This window comes from Colossoma macropomum, unplaced genomic scaffold, assembly GCF_904425465.1.
Source record: "Colossoma macropomum unplaced genomic scaffold, Colossoma_macropomum, whole genome shotgun sequence".
NCBI classification, from domain to species: Eukaryota; Metazoa; Chordata; class Actinopteri; order Characiformes; family Serrasalmidae; genus Colossoma; species Colossoma macropomum.
The window spans coordinates 9,483,693-9,501,500 of NW_023494786.1; the positions used below are offsets into that span (position 1 = coordinate 9,483,693).

At 40.0% G+C, this 17,808-nt stretch overlaps 1 protein-coding gene across 1 annotated transcript in view; it reads left to right on the forward strand.

Annotated features, from left to right (window-relative positions):
- Window positions 1–17,808, forward strand: part of esamb (endothelial cell adhesion molecule b) — a 49,178-nt gene that overhangs the window by 30,048 nt on the left and 1,322 nt on the right. The window contains exons 2-7 of the mRNA XM_036598554.1: window positions 6,892–7,037; window positions 10,108–10,309; window positions 11,863–12,018; window positions 13,330–13,374; window positions 16,843–16,965; window positions 17,071–17,200. Of these exons, the coding sequence (XP_036454447.1) occupies window positions 6,892–7,037; window positions 10,108–10,309; window positions 11,863–12,018; window positions 13,330–13,374; window positions 16,843–16,965; window positions 17,071–17,200 (802 nt within the window). The remainder of the gene's footprint in view (window positions 1–6,891; window positions 7,038–10,107; window positions 10,310–11,862; window positions 12,019–13,329; window positions 13,375–16,842; window positions 16,966–17,070; window positions 17,201–17,808) is intronic.

Here is a 17,808-nt window from a genome sequence, read left to right on the forward strand (position 1 = left end):
TTTAAATGCAAACACAAATACATTGCCATTTTACATATTACATATTTTCATTTTAATTTTGATACTGATATGCTTCCATGCTACGTGTGTATGGGCACAAGAAAGAGAAATAGAAAAAGAAAAAGAAATATATAGTACTTCACTGCAGTCATCAAGCCTTTGGTCAAGTCGTTTTGCTGCCAGATTCCTCTCTTCAGCTTCACTTAGCCTCCACCTCTGCAAAGGAGGTAGTTAATATCCGTCTTTCCTTATCTGAAAGCTTAAGGCTACATGTGCAGTCCCACTTCCTCTTCATTGCTTTTCAGTAACCATCCCCCTTTTCACACTGGACTCTTTGTACCTGTGTAAACGACTTCACCAGTTTGCTGTTGGAGCACAAATCTTTGGTCAGAGATGATGGACAGAATCATATTTATCACTCTCTTAATGATGGTTTGATGATTTTGAGGTCAAAGTTATCAGCTGTAAGGAAGAAACATGTTTCTTCTTCCACACTGGAAGAAATGGCTTCTCTTTTTTCTCCAGGATCATTCGCTATACATAATTCAAGCCCAGACCATCTGCCTGTTGCATGGATTAATATTTCCTGCACAGATTTTGTAGGAGGAGATTGTGTCCATATGCCAGGGGCAGTGGAGAGAGTGGCTTTGTGAAACCGTATCATTTTCCTCCCTAATACTTGCATGGCAGAGATTGAGAACCTCTCAGAGCTGTCATATTCCGCATGATTGATACGCTGTCTCCTGTAGGCATGCTCCTATGGATTTATGGCGCTCCCCCTGAACACCACGCTAATCAAAATAGAGCGTTAAGGCTAAGCAAGACGAGGGAGCCATATAAGAATGATCCCCCTGCAGTCATGGTTGTTAAAAACAAACAAGACTATTATGAAGTTCTCCAAAGCTACCGTGTATTTCATACTTTTGTCAGCAACTGTTTTCAACTAAGTATTGATGGCTTGCCTTTATTAACATTTAGGTGAAGCATCTATCCTTGCGCAGTCTCTGAGAGGATGGTTGATGGAGGTCGAGATCAATATCGCTGAAGGCACATTGATTTAAGGCCAGATTCGTCAGTGATCTGTTTTTTTACGTCCCCTGTAACGTCACAGTGTGCAGACGCAATATTCCACTATAGCACTACAAGATACGTATTTTTATTAGTAGTGGTGTGTGTATGTACATGCTTCTCTGTGTTCATGTATGGATTTGTGGCGGCAGTGGGCCGTAGTCTCAGAAAGAGAGACAGAGGTGACAGTCCGTGCGCATTTGTGCATGAAGAATCAATCTAAACACCATCAAAACTTAAGAGGGGATTTAGAGGCCCTGTGATGAGATAGCACACTCGAAATTGCTTAAAATAGCTGTGGAGATTAAGCTAATGTAATCCCATTTAAAGGAGCCTCCTTCAAATGTTTATTATTGATGCACCATCTGGGAGAAAGCTCCTCAAACACCATTGTCCAGAAACAAACTAAACACTCTATGCCGCTCTATAGCCACGCTCTGACCGGCCGCTTTCCCTGACCAGCTCCGGCTGTATTCCTTCAGTGGCCCCACTCGTTCCTCAGCTCTATCGCTCCCCGAGAGCTAAGAGACGTGCAGCAGAAAGCCCTGCGATAATTAAACTCAGCGTTCTCCCAACAATGGAGGCCACTGAGTCTGAAATGAGGTAGGAAGTCGTCGGTCATGCCCGGCAGGCCCCTGACGGCCCTCCTCTGTAAAGTGCTTTCTGATGTGCGGCTGCTGCTTTCGCTCACTCGAGATTAGCAGTTATTTTAAGGCCTGGCTCAGAGCAAGGCCGATTGTCTGCACGGAGGCTTTATCTCTAGGACCCTTGTGAGCTGAAGACAAGCGAGCTAGGAGATTATTTTAGAAGACAGTGGGTCTCTGGTTAATGAGAGTGGACTCCTGTTGATTCTCAGGTCTCAGAGTTTTTTTCTTCTCAGGGCTTTCAACCAGACATTCAGTAAAAGCCTCTTGGATCCCTCAAGCACCTGGGATGGAATTTCCAATCAGTATCTTTGTAAGTGTTCATAGTTGAACCATTGCATGCTAGTCCTGAAATATAGTAAGGACAGTGGGAAGCTTAGGGGCAAACGTAGTTGTTGGAAACTCTTAACAACCTTATAATGATAAACAAGCTGAATACAGAATCCACAATTAAATATTAACACACAATATTATGAAGTACCTATACTGAATAAAGGTTAGGAAGGGTGTCTTGAAAACATTTTGGTCGCATTAAAAATAAGTGAAACAAATATAGGCCGATAGGGGGCGGCACGGTGGCGTAGTGGGTAGCGCTGTCGCCTCACAGCAAGAATGGCCTGGGTTTGATTCCCGGCCAGGTGACCAGGGTCATTTCTGTGTGGAGTTTACATGTTCTCCCCGTGTCTGCGTGGGTTTCCTCCGGGTACTCCGGTTTCCTCCCACAGTCCAAAGACATGCAGTCAGGCCGATTGGACGTGCTAAAATTGCCCCTAGGTGTGATGTGAGTGTGACTGTGTATGTCTGTCTGTCTGCCCTGCAATGGACTGGCGACCTGTCCAGGGTGTATCCTGCCTTCCGCCCAATGACAGCTGGGATAGGCTCCAGCACCCCACTGTGACCCAGAAGGATAAGCGGTTTAGATGATGTATGTATGTATGTATAGGCCAATAGGTATTTTGTTTATAATGACTACGGCTGCATGATATATACATTATATTTTTGCTACATGTTGCAGTTGGATGATATAAGGGCATGTTCACACTTGCGAAAGTGAAAGTAAACTATTGTTAGCTTGGCGCTGCATGGGTAAAAAGGCTACTTAAAAGAATTTTAATTTTAATTTATACATGAAACAGTAAAATAAGATGTTAATAGTTTATGACAAAAAGATGAACAAAGTCCAACAAATAAGGGAGTGTTTTATTTATGTTAGTGTCTTAGTTAAAATGCCCATTTTTAGATGATAAAAATAAAATAATAAATGAGGAAACTCTTTCTGTGCGTTGTCTTGAGAGTGCTGGTTTCTTTCTTTTCTCTTTTCTTACTCTCCTTATATGCTCATTCTCAGCTCTCTCTCACAGCTGATGGCCGATTTAACACGCTCAATCCAAATAGCACTGACAGGAGCAGGCTAGAGCCAACAGTGCAGGGCACGCTGCACAAACTACGGGCAACAGTAGGCCACCGACATTCACCGACGGCCAGCAGTCAGCTTGGTGTGTCAGGGCCCTTACAGTGATTTTACTCCAGTTCACATTGTGGGAAAACCCCACTTATTGCCTTAGAGCAGCATTTCTTAATCCTGCTCCTAGTGACCCACAGCACTGCACAGTTTCAGCTGTTCCCCAGCCGACCACAGCAAATCCAGCTCTGGAAGGACTTGAAACCATGCAGTGCTGTGTGTCACCAGGAGCAAGATTATTAACATTCTTTTAAAATGTGACAAGAAAAAGATAAAATAAGATATACATAAAATCTGCAAGCTCAGTTAAGCCGGAGTACAGACTAGATTTGAAAGTTCAGCAAATGTATATCTCAAAAAGCCTAGTCAGCTGTAACATTTTCTGTGCATAACTTATGTTTACGTATTTTGGTTCAACGTCAGAAATGTCAGTATGAATGCTAAGTGAACCAAAGCTAAAATTCATTAATGTATCATTTTCTGATTTGGCCCAGACCAAGAGCACCAAACTGCAGATGTAAATGCACCCTAAAACAGATAGCAGTGGCTGTATGATTCAGATTGACACTACGGTATGGATACTACAGTGAAGTTTTAGACCTACTTTTGAGTTTGCTAGAAGTTTCATGGTCATAAAAAAGGTCCATTTACACAGGAAAATGTTGTTAAGTTGTTCAGCTTATTTACCAGGTTTACTGGCTCTTCTGGAAAAAAACACCTTAATGGGGCTTGGTCATTTGTCAATATGTTGCTGCCCTCACTAGGCTGCCAGCTATAAGTGCAGCACTTGACATCTCTCAGACTTTGAGAATTCCTTTTTTAATTGCAGCAATATTTTGTAGTAATAATATTCGTCAGCGATTTTATTATTGTAATTAATATCTTTATTCAACTCCTTAAATGGCCAGGGCCCCTTGACAGGCTCAAAGGTTTATTACACACTTCTGTAACCTAATGATAACTCAACCAGTTTGTATTGAAGTCCCTGTAATTACTGAGTAAGAAGCCTGGGATTTTAAGGGGGTAATTTAATCCATTTCTGTGCCATGTCTGTAGTAGTTGCATCTTTGATAATTTGAAGTCCAAGATAAGACATTTTGAGAAGAAAGAATGGCTAAATAGTAGTATTTGACAAAATTGACCAGCTCAGCACTAGCCAAAAGTGTCTTGTCTGGTCAGCCTTATGCCAGTCGTGAAAATTAGGCTGAGTAAGTGTGCTAAAATCTTTTAATGTGTCAGACACCTTGAATCCTCCCATGTGTTTTTTGGCTTCTTTGATTAGACACGGGCGTCCGTGACACACTCCACACCTTCCGACTCCTCTCCACGTCTGCCGGCAGCGGCACAGATGGAGCTGGAGCCAGGGATTAGGGAAGATTTTCCTTGATTTAATAAAGTGCTACGATGACACAATGATGCTGCGGGGAGATAAACCTGGACGCAGAGTCGAGAGACAAGCTTCAAACCTCGGCAAGGAGCCATGCAGGCTTGCAGTGCTCTGAACAGCTCCAGGCAACACAGTCCCACAGCTGCAGCTTCACCAACGCATGCCCTACTTTCTACCCCCAAACCAGCCCCCAAGCAAAGATCAGATGCAGGGCAAAATTGTGGTCTTAGATTAAGATTAAGACAAAGCGCAAAACAAATCCCAGCCAAAAGAAAACAGATCCAATAATTTGTTTAGTAGTATCATGATTGACATCAACCTTTAAGCCAACAAAAGGTCACTGATGTATGGGCAAGTGTAAAATGTCCATATTGTTTGTGTTTGGGTTTTGCCATTACAGGAACTGTAATCAAGTGTGGAATGCAATGTAGTACTATGTGAGAGCTGTTATTTTTGTGGTGCTCAAATTGATGCCTCTACAGATGATTCTGCAGTATGAAATTTATTGCAAGATGACCTTCTGTCATACTGGATCTGGAGTCAATAAAAACTTAAATGAAAAAAATATACTTTCTCAAAAAACAACTTTTTTTAGACTTACTAATACTTAAAACACTGATGAATAAGGTGGCTGTGTTTCCTGTGTACTTTACATGAGACAGTTCTTGCAGAACGCTAAATCTTTATCAAGTTTGTCCCATCAGTGTTGTGATTTTTAAAGTGGGCAAAGATTTTCACTTTGAAAGATACAGATATCTTCACATTTTTCCTGCTGATCTGCCTTCTTAACTGTGAGTTTATTTTATTTTTATTTTCACTTCACAGTTAGCTAACTTTTATTCACCCCACACTCGTTGCAGTTTGATTTGCGGGGAGTTATGAAGCAGTGACATTCTGGTAAATCAAAGTGGTAACAGATTTAATGCGGAGAAATCCATTTAGAGCGTCTGTACATTTGATAAAAACATCAATACTTGGCGCCAGTTTATTGCTAACGTCATGCCCCACCGCCCACCGTGTGATTCACTCAAAAACTCCCAGTCTTTTCTAAATGTCTAGCCACTTTATTCCTATTCTTGTATTTGGTTGGTTTACATTTAGATCCTTTAATAAGAGTGATTTAAACCTTTCCCTGCATTGAGAATGTGAATGAAGGCAATCCAGCTGTGGAGACAGTCATCAAAGCGCCCACGTGTTACATCATCTTTAAGTCCAATGTACTTGATTCACGTGAGGCTTGAGAATGGCTTGAAAGATTGAGCCAGGGGATTGTTTAGGGATTAGAGGGATGGACATAGCAGATTCACGGCCAAAATGAAAGAGAGAGAGACAGTGTGGGGTCACAGGCTCTCATGGGCAGTAAGAAAGCAAAGTCGGCGGAACTTTAAGCTTAAAACAAGATGCCATCGTCCTGACATCACTCCTCGGCGCTAATGCTCCCAGCTGAATTCGGTTTAATTCCAAAAGTGAAGGGACGTTGCTGTGTAGTTCAGTTCAGCAGAGATCCACCACTGCTTCTGCCTGCCTGTCTGTGTGGACCCACCGCCAAGCTGGCTGATCTGGACAATAACGGCTGCTGGGATCAGTTGATCCATCTTCAACTGACCAGCACAGGAGACTATATGCCCTGTAAGTGAGCTTTGCCATCCCTTTTTTCACATTTCTAGTCAGTATTAAGGTTTACAGCAAAGAAGTTTCTGCTGTTCTGACAGTTTCTTTGCTCTCTTCTTTTAAGTTTCTTGCTGCTTCTTCCTGTTTCCCTGTGATTTTTCTCTCAGCTCTGAAGATTAATACTGTGAAACTTCAGATTGAAAGCAGGTTTATCATTTATAAAAAAGGAATCTGGGTTTTGGTTTGCCTGTGTAAATTATTTATTGCACTGTACTTGAGAAGAATGTTTTCCTCAGAAAAGTGCTGGGTAGAACCCACAGTGGAGCGCTCGTCAGTTTTTTTCCTCCTTTCTTTCCTGGTGACATATGAGGCAATCCTTAAACCATAAGCTTAAATCATTTTCTGGGAAGTGGAGACTGAATTTACCAAATCATAAAAAGCTCTGCTGCAGTGTCACTTCATCCATCACACTCCTTCATATTTCATCGTTCATGTTATGTTCTGTACAGTATTATTGAATACGATTTGTTTGACATTGTCCTCTGATTAATGTTTCAGTGTCTGGTCTTGCTCTGTTGGACCTGAACCTTTTTTCGTTTTTTAATCTCCGTGCTGAGTGCACTAATGCATAGGTTGGAGCCTGAAGCCTTGTTGCTCATCATATATGTCCTTCTCACAAGAGGCACCTATAAACATGCTCTGAATCACCTCCATTGCAGGTGATTTGCAGAAAGTCGAGATGCCAAGAAAAGACATGGAAGTAATCAAGGGCCAAATGGTGGTTCTGGAGGCCTGGTACACCCCTACATCCGTCATAGAGAAGAATACAGTCATTTGGAACTTCATGGCCAGCGACTCCAAACAAGTGAGTGTCATGTAAAAGAGTTCTTCATATATAATTAGTTCTTCACAAATTAACACTATTTCCAAATTCCTCAAATGTAATTGATCAGCCAAGAGCTTGCTGTCTAGGGCTTGCTTTCTCAGTTTTGCACCAGAGCTAAAGTTTGTGACACTGTGTTGACACTGTTATCTATCAAAAAGGACAAAAGAACAGACAAATTACAGGCTTTAAGGTGGCTGCTACCACTGCTTTAAGCTATGTGACATACTTTTGGCATGTTTTGTCATCAGTATGCCATACATTGTCAGAAACCACATAAAAAGTCTCTTTGAGATTATTTAACAACTTGCAGTTTAATCATTTAGACAGTTTGCAGAGTGGCAGTTTGAACGAAGAAAACTTCAGAAATTAAACACGTCTCAGCTGATCAGGCAAAAGTAAAACAGAAAATATGACTTTTGGTTGAAGCATTGCTCCAATGTTCAGTAGCAAATCATTCCCTTAGCAGCACAGAGGCAAAAGATGCTTAGTTTTTAGCCTGATTTGGCTGGCCTCTACACTGGAGTACAAATTATGAATGGGAACAGTCTGTTCTTTTACATGTTACATGAAGGGCTAACAAGCAAGCTTCTTTTACATGTAATCCTTGTTATGGTCAGTCACTTTCTGTATTCCATACAATGTTAAAATAGCATCTAATGCTTAAAGGGCAAACGGTGCTGCTGAAAATGTAAGTGATGAGCTGGATAATTGGGCAAGAAACAAATTATGTCCTGCCGTTAACACCAAAGGCTTCTGATTGATCTTACAACGGCAGTAGATGCATCGTGAAGCTGGGTTAACGCTAGGTTTTTGGTATATACGTAACCATTAGATCTCTGCTGCATGTTATACATACATGTGTTAGCATGCACTTGTAATCTTTGTGGTGATTATGATAATCTGAGTAGTTTCACTTGTCACTGCTTTCAAGATTATCTCAAATAAAGGGAAAATCAGCCTAAAACTCTAACTAGACCATCTGTAGCCTACATGCATCTGGGGATTATCGTTACGATGAAGATTTGCCTGTCATTAAGTCTGTTTACCAGTATTTGTAGGAACTGTTTGTCATTCCCTTTAATGATTTGAAGGGATTGCATTCATCGGTCATTAGTGCTTAAAAATGTAATTCTACACTCAAAAAATGCTGGGTTGAAAACAACCTTGTCTGGATAGTTTTAGCAAACACAATACTATTAGACAGAACACACACTGGGTTAATCTAACCCAGCTAGATGGGTTGATCATTTGACCCAGCAGGCTGAGTTGACCATTCAGGCCATAATTGGGTTCATATTGATTAAAATGCTGGGTTAATTGTTCCCCATAACTGTATTATTATAATTTAATGCCTACTTACAGCACATTGTGTCTAATTCTGGTACAAATATTATTTAAATAAGCAGTTTATGTTTAGGCTAACACAAATAACTATAGACACACCCACTTGTGCAATAACAAAACCATATAATTTATAAAATTGTATGTTTAAATTCATCTCAGGATGCAGAAATATGGCCTTGACAGCTCAGCCTGTCAAGAAAAAAAAGAAGGGAGAAAGTTATAGTTAATGAAATAATGGAAGCCATGTTTGGACTATTGCATTACTATAGCTTACAACATAACAGGTTCAAAGAGTATCCAAGAATTTAAAAGTCACATTGTTAATTGTTATTACATGGTAAATATGGTATCTTGACAAATACAGCACAGTCTTAGTGGGGTCAGACAGGCCCTGTTAAACCTGGCAGGATAACTCTGGATTTTTACCAGCTATGCAAAACTGGTTTGGGGCTGGACATTAAAACAAAGCATGCACACAGCTAGAGCTTAGAACTGAACTGAAAATGTAGCATTAATTAACCTTTTAACTAAAAACTTAGCAGGGTTTTAGTTTTGTTTGTGCTTGCTATTTTGAGCTAATGTCACTAAGCTCAGTGTAAAAACTAGCATGGGTGGCACTATGTGGCAGTATGTCAATCTTAAAGCTGCACTGTGTGAGACAGAAGTAGCATTACGTAGTCAGGAGGAAAAAAACAAGCTAAAATATGGTGTGTGTGCTGCTGCAAGTCACTCTGTAAAGCCTGAAATAATATATAATCATTTGAAAGTCAGAGGTGTTGAATCGGATTTTGCAGGAATTTTTCGGACCATGTCATACATCTTTATGTATTAACGTCACACAGGCTCAAAAACAAGGTTCGACTTGATGTATAGCTCTGAAATGCAAAATCAGCGTTATACTGATATATGATGACAATGGTAGATAATTTACTTACATCCTTCACCAAGGGGAGGGTATGGTCAGAACAAAATCAAAAACCATGCCTGGCCACTTCATTTCTCTTATTTCAAAAAACATGATTGCAAAGCACTAGAGGGTGCTCGCGAGCAGGTCCTCAATAAATGGGGTGAACGGAGCTGAACAGCTAAAAACAAAAAATAAACATTCTCCTAGCCATTTATATGTGAACTTTCTTTTCATTTTGGAAAGTAGAAGGATATATTCCATTACAAAATCAAAGACTTACCAGCATCTTTGCTTTTTTGGACACAAAACAGGTTATAAGTAGTAGAATGCTGGCATTACTGCAATTGCTACATTATTGAGTGCTGATCATGGGCGAGCTGATTAGCTCATGGGCTGGGTAAAGAAGTTTGCACTCACTGAGCTTTTAACCCAGTAGCTGGCCTACACAAAACTACCAGCACCATGGAACCCAGCACAATGATCCAATAGGATCAACCCAGTGTTTGCGTGGAAAAAATAACCCAGCATTTTTTAGAGTGTAGGAAATTATGCTTGTTAAATAAACGGTTTAAGAACTGCAGTATTACCTTCAGATCACATTTGAGCCAACTTTGGAGTGCATTTTGTTTTGCTGTTGCACACTTCATGCTAGCATGGTGATTTCGAGTTGAGAGTTGGTCAGTAGCCCAACCTAACCAGCCATGAGTGAAATATAGGGTAGTTGAAACATTAAAATGCAGTTCCCTGCCCAGTGGCTAACGACTGATGATGCCATGATTATGTGGTGTGGTGGAGCAGATCATCTCCTACACCTCAGGCCAGATCGGGATGGGGAGTCCTGAGTTCAGGAAGCGTGTCGGATTTGCCATGTCCATGCCCTCCTCCAATCTGTCCATCTACATCAACAACACGCAGGAGTCAGACTCAGGCCGCTACCTCTGTAACGTCATCATTCCCGGAGCTCCAGGCTTGTCTGGGGAGCTGACACTCAATGTGAAGGGTATGTACACTGTGCCACAGAACAGGATAGCAGATTAGTATTGACCGATTTACTGTTTGCAGGTTTATAATATGGCCTAACTGATATATTGTATCTGTCGTATATAAAAACTAGGGATGCACCAATATGGGAATCGTGGACTGATGCACAATCCACAAACATTTCTAAAATGTAGAAATTAGGGCTTCATCTACCTGGATTAACATCATACAGAAATGTAAAATTTATTTCTGCAGGGTCACATATGCAATAAAATGAACAAAATACAGACATTTTAGTGCAGTAACTCTGTGTCACATCAACATTCTTCCCTTCCAGAGAACAATAAATAGCTCATCAGATATCGATTTGGAATTTATCAGCGTCAAATCCTATTAGTAAAGCATTGATAATATCAGGGAATAGCAACATTTTATTATGTCATAAAAATGTTAGGATAGAAAGCGATGTTTTTGTGCGACTACAGTTCATTTTTAAGTTGCTTTTGTTAAGTAGAACAGACAGTGTATTTTAAAAAGCCCATATCATTGAAAACTGAATTTTCCTCACTTTTTTGCAATTAACTCCTTAAACTCCCAGGCTAAATACATACTAAGGTTTATTATTCAGTACTACAGGGACTTCAGTGCACACTGGGTAAGCTATTCTTAGGTTCTAGAAGTGTGTAATAGAACTTTAGGGGTTAAAGAGTTTGGTGTAGTGTCTAAACACTGCTGAAGCTTCAAAATGTACCGTTCACTCCCCAGTTCATACAGTCCATATCTGGAAACTAAGCATCATATGGACACTAATCAACCTTGTTTTTCTCTCATTGAAAAAACACATTTACACATATCCACACATTCAGCCTACAGCATTTAGTCACACCCATTCATGTTGAAGTTATGAGGAGTGTTTCAGCCTGTACTGCTTTTTAAGTAAGACACAATGAAGGGCAGCCAATCAGAACAGAGCTCATTTACATATATATGTCTTAAGCACACAGGCTGTTTAATTCTAAGGGGTAAAGAGAGTTTGGAAAATGGTTATGTAAAAATTAGTCATGACCGTTTTGTTACATAAACCCCACACAAATATAATCAGGGTAAAAAGATAAAATGCAAGACCATTGAAGAATATGGGCCCTGTAAATTTGCTTTTTTGTGAATTTATGTGTATTTATAAGACTAATATATAAGTAGTTTTGTGTTTTATATGTTGAAGTTTCTGCTGTTTATTTATTGAAAGTTTTCGGCTGAGAATTGACAATCATATCAGTTAGTAAAGCACTAGTTAAGTAAAACTATAGCAGCCTGTTTAATTCTGGACCATGTTAACAGCTGACATTATTTTAAAATTTTTATCTTCTTAGAACTGAGCTTGGCGTTATTGGTCAGGTCCTGGTTTATAAATATTGCTTCTCTTCCTATGAAGTTTAATACTGATAGTAATAATAAGGCTTACACTTCTATAAAATATCATACTTGCTAGTTTGTAGATCAACAATATGCTAAATAAGCTCATAATGATTTCACTGCAGAAATGGACACTCTGGCTTCTCTCTACTTTTTCAGTTCCTCCCTCCACCCCAGTGTGCTCTATGACTGGAGACCCTGTGCTGAGGGGGAATGTGACGCTCAGCTGCAAGTCCAGCCACGGCAAACCTGTCCCTCAGTACAAATGGACCAAAGCTGCTCCTCTCTCAGAGGTCTTCTTCTCTCCAATGCAGAGTGAGTCTGCTTTATCTGTCATTCCTCCCTCTCTCTCTCTCTCTCTCTCTCTCTCTCTCTTCTCTCTCTCTCTCTCTGTCTACCACTCTATCACCATCCTTTTACCTGCTATCTCTACCCACATTACATTATACCATACTGCATCATATTCATTTTATTAATATACATTGTCATCTCAGTACTTTGGTTCAAAATAGCTTAATGCATCCAAATCTATCTAAATGAGAACAGCTACTGCAGATTAGCTAAAAACAGAGAACTGTATACTAACTGCAGTGGTTTACAGCTAATAATGATTTATACTTAATCAAGAAATCTCTCTAGCCTCTAAAAGAGATTATGAACTAAATATAAACAAGAAACTGTTCTTTTCACTTCCATTTAAAGCAGGAGAATAGGTACCTTTTTATCAGCCACATATAGGGTTACTATACTCTTTCCGATAGACTTGCTCCCCACGGCTACTCATTAATTTTCTGAGATTGGGTAGATCCTGAAGATATAATAAGGTGCTATCTTCATTTTTCTCTTTCTGATTGTTTCGCTGGTCTGTTGTGCACTCATTCCTGTCTTTTCTGGCCTGAAGAGAAATGGAAAGTGTTTTTTTTAATCAGTGTGAGAGCTCTTCAGTCCTGTTTTGTACAGTGGAGTTTTGCTTTGGGAGTTGAAATTGCCATGAGAAGGGCATGTTTTTTGCTTGTGCCCAGGATTAAGATGTTTTCTGAATTCGACTCTCAGCACATCCAAATTAAGTCCTATTGCAACACATAATCCACATGTCACCAAAAGAGAAAATGTGCATTAATATCGGCAGCATTTTCTGCCTTTATGTTTGGTGTAAGTTTTTCAAAATTTACATGTCAGCTTATAATCAGCGCAAGTCTTCGGTAAAAAAATAAACGTCAGTGCCAGCTGTTCACAAAAGCTGGCTTATGCTTATCAACCATGTGGTGAAATTTCCCCCCTGATCCCAGGCACGTGGGATTCATATTAAACTTGCATCCTTTTGAACTGAAGTCCGAAGGAAAAAGGACCCGACACACACACGTTTAGGTGTCCTTCTTATGAGTAATGTGTTGGTGTTCTTCTTCTCATCTCTCTATTCCTACCCTTTCTCTTTCTATCTTGTCACTCTTTCCATCTGCTTCTTTCTTTCCTTCTCTCTCTCTCTGTTGCCCTCTCTCTCTCTAACACACCTTCTCTGCCGCTTGTCTTCGTTCTCTCACTTTCTCTCTCCCGCTGTCAGTCATTCACATTCACACATGCTTGCACCAACACTCTCATCACTGTTTCTCTCCACTGCTCTACCAGAGTGGAGGTCGTGTCCTCAGCCTGTGCTTGTGCTGGGTTACCTGGGTAAGGACTCTGGCCGTGCTCCCCAACCCCAGTCCCTGTCCAGCGTTTAGCCTAGTGGAAAACTCTCTAGGTTCCGCTTGAGCTAGAAATTAGATAGATATGTTAGTTTTCTCTGTAATTGCTTAACTCGGTATTAAAGGCTTAAAATCTCCCTTCTAGTACCCAGGCATTTCTCCAAATAACAATATTTAAAGGAATGTTTCAGCGGTTTTCAACCTAATTTCTATCTGCCACATTTGTATCGTACTGTTGTTTACCACGGACAGCAACTTTGGATGTGTTTCCCTGTACTTGGAAAAGAACAGAGAAACATGTCCAAAGTTACCATCCATGGTAATCAACAGTATGAAGAAATGATAGTAAAGAAAAAGGAGAGAAAATCTGTACCCTCAAAAACACTTATAATTAAAGTCAGTGGGAAGCTGCTGAATTCTGTGAATAAACACTGACGTATGATGACACATACTTGAAACTACAACCTATACACTCATAAAACAACAGTAGTACAGTACAACAGTACAGGTCTTACAGTGGGACAGACATGAGTGTCTTAAATGTCTTGCAAAACTCGTTTGAAGTTTAATGCAACTTTTAAACACTGCGGCAAAACAGAAAAGGGTAGTCATTTTTCATTTTTCATTTTTCTGGTTTCCGTTTTCTGGCCATTCGCCTTCTCATGAAGTTGCACATTATTATGAAGTGTTACGTGTTCGTGTAATGACAGGAGCGGCTGGCACGTGTTTGCTTGGAAGGCAAAAAGCCATTGAATTTGCTTAACGTGTCACTTTTATTTATCGGATTATGATGTGTTACAGTAATGCAGTCATTTCTGCTAGTGCCCCTGTAGGCCTGTTATGTTAGTGCCAAGCTTGTGGTGACATATATTCACATTCACCATTAGAAACTTGTAACAGATGTTTAAGTAACATATTTTGCATTATATGTTGCAGTTACAGGGGCTCCATCGGTAAAGACTTGGATTTAAAATCTGGTTTAACACGACAGTATAGTTACCCCCTGCCTGTGCCTAAAGAATTCATGTGTATGTTTTGCATAAACATTTTCTCATGGAATTCAGCCTCCCTCCCATTGGCTTCTATTTGTGTCTTATGAAACCGGGAAATGCAACAAAATTATTGTTTGTGGTAATGAACTATACAAAAGAGCAGATTGAGTTTAGTCTGAAAACGTTTGAATAGTCCTTTAAAGTGAAAAATCAAATTCATACAAGTGACATTTCATGTTTAAAGTTTTCATTTTGCACTGTTGCTATGAAGCTAATGTCGCTAATAAGTAATGGAAGCCTACAGCCACAGGTACAGCATCATCCAAACTACATCATCACAAACTTGACTTTGCGTATTAAGTTCTTAAATAATCTTAAATAAAGACATTTGCTTATGTCGTTACTTACGTGAGTGCAGTTTTGTCCCTTTTCATATCTTTCATTACCTGTTAGCTACATTAGCCTTGTAGCTCCAGTGCAAAACTAAAGAAACAAACCAAACCAAACATGCATTGGTTAACCAACTATTTGGGGTAAGAGGAAGCTGTGTACTTTTGATTTTTCACAAAACTGTTCCTTTAAGCAGGGCGGCACGGTGACATGGTGAGCCCAAATAAGACAAAACAATGAACTGGCCTAACATGTAATATAATGGAGCTTGGCTAGTCCAGTAGTGGTTCTGATTTGTCACTTCTGTGCGTAGAGATTCATTTTCCACTGTTAGCTCCTTGAGAGTGTGTCAGAGGGACAAAATGTAGTCAAGCTTATATTGTAGCTTTTGCACAGATAAAAAAAAATATGTCTTGATTTGTAGATTGTAGATTCAGATTTGTAGAGGGTGTTTTTTCCCCGCATCAATAGTTTGGCCTCCACTACATTTACAACGCAGCACTGTGTAAAATGTTTGAATAGCATTTAAAGGCTTTTCATCCACTGATCTGGCATCTGGTAATTCCATGCTCATGTTTATTTAAAGGCTGTTCTGGAGTTTAATGTGTTATTTGTTGTGTTATGGAGTATTCTGCAGCATGGATTTTATATCAGTTTCTTGTTCTCGTTCATCAGTGTTCTCTCTCTACAATATCCAGAATGCATTACACAAATATGTCCTACAACTATTGGGAATCTGTGTGGTGTCAACCAATCCTGACCGCTATCCTCGGCTCGGATCTATCGGCTAATTAATATAACCAAGCTAGCATTGGTGTGACTCTTGCCTCAGTCATTGAACAAAATCACAAAAAATGTAAATCTATCTTTATTTAGCAAATATGGATGAGAGAGACAAGGTTTTACCCATTCAGCCACCGAAAAAAGGGCCAAAATGATGTACGGTATTTAGTTAGCCAGGTAAGCTGCCTTACCCTAACAGCTAGCTGTTAGCTGGTTGTCCTCTACATCTGACAAATCATTTGAGCAATACACTGGAGCAATCCGGTAATGTTAGCTATCTAGCTTTCTTTTGCATTTACCAGATCAAGAAAAACAACAACAAAAAAAAAACATTTTGAACAGCCCGCCCCAAAAAAACACCCACCAAAGCAGCTGTGGCCTTCAAATGTTCCTCCCACCTTTGTGATACATCATGAGGAGGCCGTTTTTCTAGTCTTTAAACCAGAAAATCTAGACTCCTATGGCAGCACTGTATGAGATGAGTAGGCATGTGTACCTCAGATGCAGTGATGGTGTTAAAATGTTCATTTTGGCCAGAATATCCATTTAAGGCAAGCAGTCAGGCCTCAGCTGTGAGCCATTTTTGCATGTGAACTAACTTGGCAAACTACGTTGTTTGTCTTGATTTTTAAAAAGGTTAAAGTAGGTGAATCTGCCAAGTGTTTAAACTGTTGGTTACAAACATGAGCCTAACACGTCCAAGTTCAGGGTCTTTCCAGCTGCTTTGCTGTTTAAAGCTTAGATTGTAATAATGGAGCTATTATGAGTGGCTGATGCTCGTAGAGTGTCGAGAGTTAAATCTCAGGCTCTTTGAACATTCCGTTCCCTGTGACCCGCTGGGCCAGTCCGTGAGGGCCATAACTTATGGTAGCAGATGGCATGCAGTAAGTGCAATCCCAGAGCAATCCCTGTTTGCCCAGTAATAACAGCAAAACTGCTACTGTAGATTGTATTTTTAATTTTAATGCATGTCTTTTCATCTTCTTAGACTTATTGGTGCTATGACCCAGCAAACATATGTGGAATGATGTGTCAACATGTTGTACCTGGAATGTGTTGCGTATGTTCCACATGTGCTGTGGTTCCCTGTAGTTCCTGAAAGAGATCTTTTATTTTTTCAGTGGAAGAATTTTCAAAGGATCCTTTTGACTGGAATGAATGTCAAGATCTTGAGAGATCGCAAAGTTTCATATTAGTTATTAATATTACCATTAATGACTTACAGCTTGTAAGGATTTGCAGCAAGGTCATTGGTAACAGAAAGATGAATTGTGATGTCTGGCTTTCAGATGAGAGGCAAGGCACCCTCAGGTTGAGCAACCTGACCAAAAACATGTCCGGCAAATACGTCTGCAGGGCGAGCAACACGGCCGGGAGTGATAGCTGCCACATCAACTTGGAGGTTTCTACTCGTAAGTACCGCTTGCAGGCATGACGCAGCATCTCCTGTGTGTTAATGTGCTGGCTGGCACATCTCTGCTGTAACTGAAGTGAATTTTGTTTGAACTTCGCTGCAGCCAACAACGCCTGGCTGATAGCAGGAGCCACAGTGGGCTCAGTGGTGGGACTGCTGGCTCTTGTGCTGTTCCTGATTTTCGTCCTGAGGAGGAGCCGTGACACAGAGGAGGAAATGGCCAATGATATCAAGTGAGCCCCAAGCTTCTCCTTTCACTGCATGTATCTGTTTAAGTGACATGTAGGGTTCAAAGGATAGACATTATGAAATTAACTGCTTTTGGATGTCTGATGCTTTTAACAAATTTACACTTAAATATAGTCAGTCATTCAAGACATGTAAGAATCAATGTAAGAAATTTCTTGGCACTGAAGCTAGAATGCTAATATGGCTAATAGGTAATGGTAGCTTTTAGTGAATTAGCATCATGCAAAGTGCAGGCCTAAATCATCACACACTTACCTCCAACTCGCATCTCAAACAGACTTTATGTGGATTCTGACATTATATGACATTTTTATAATTAACATGGACAAAAGTGTATCACATAGCTAAAAACAGCCTTAAAACTTAAATAGCACAAAAATAGCAGCCTTAAAACTTGAATTTTGTCCATACTTGTATACATTTTGATGAGCTATTCCTTTGAAAAAAATACTTTTGCACTGGCGTCAGTGTGTATGTGATATAATTTATTTCTCGCAGAGAAAAAGAAGGAGACTTGTCTGGTGTTGAAGTGTTCCCTCTTAATTTATTCGGCAACTACACCATTGTCCACTACATACCTTAGATTACATGT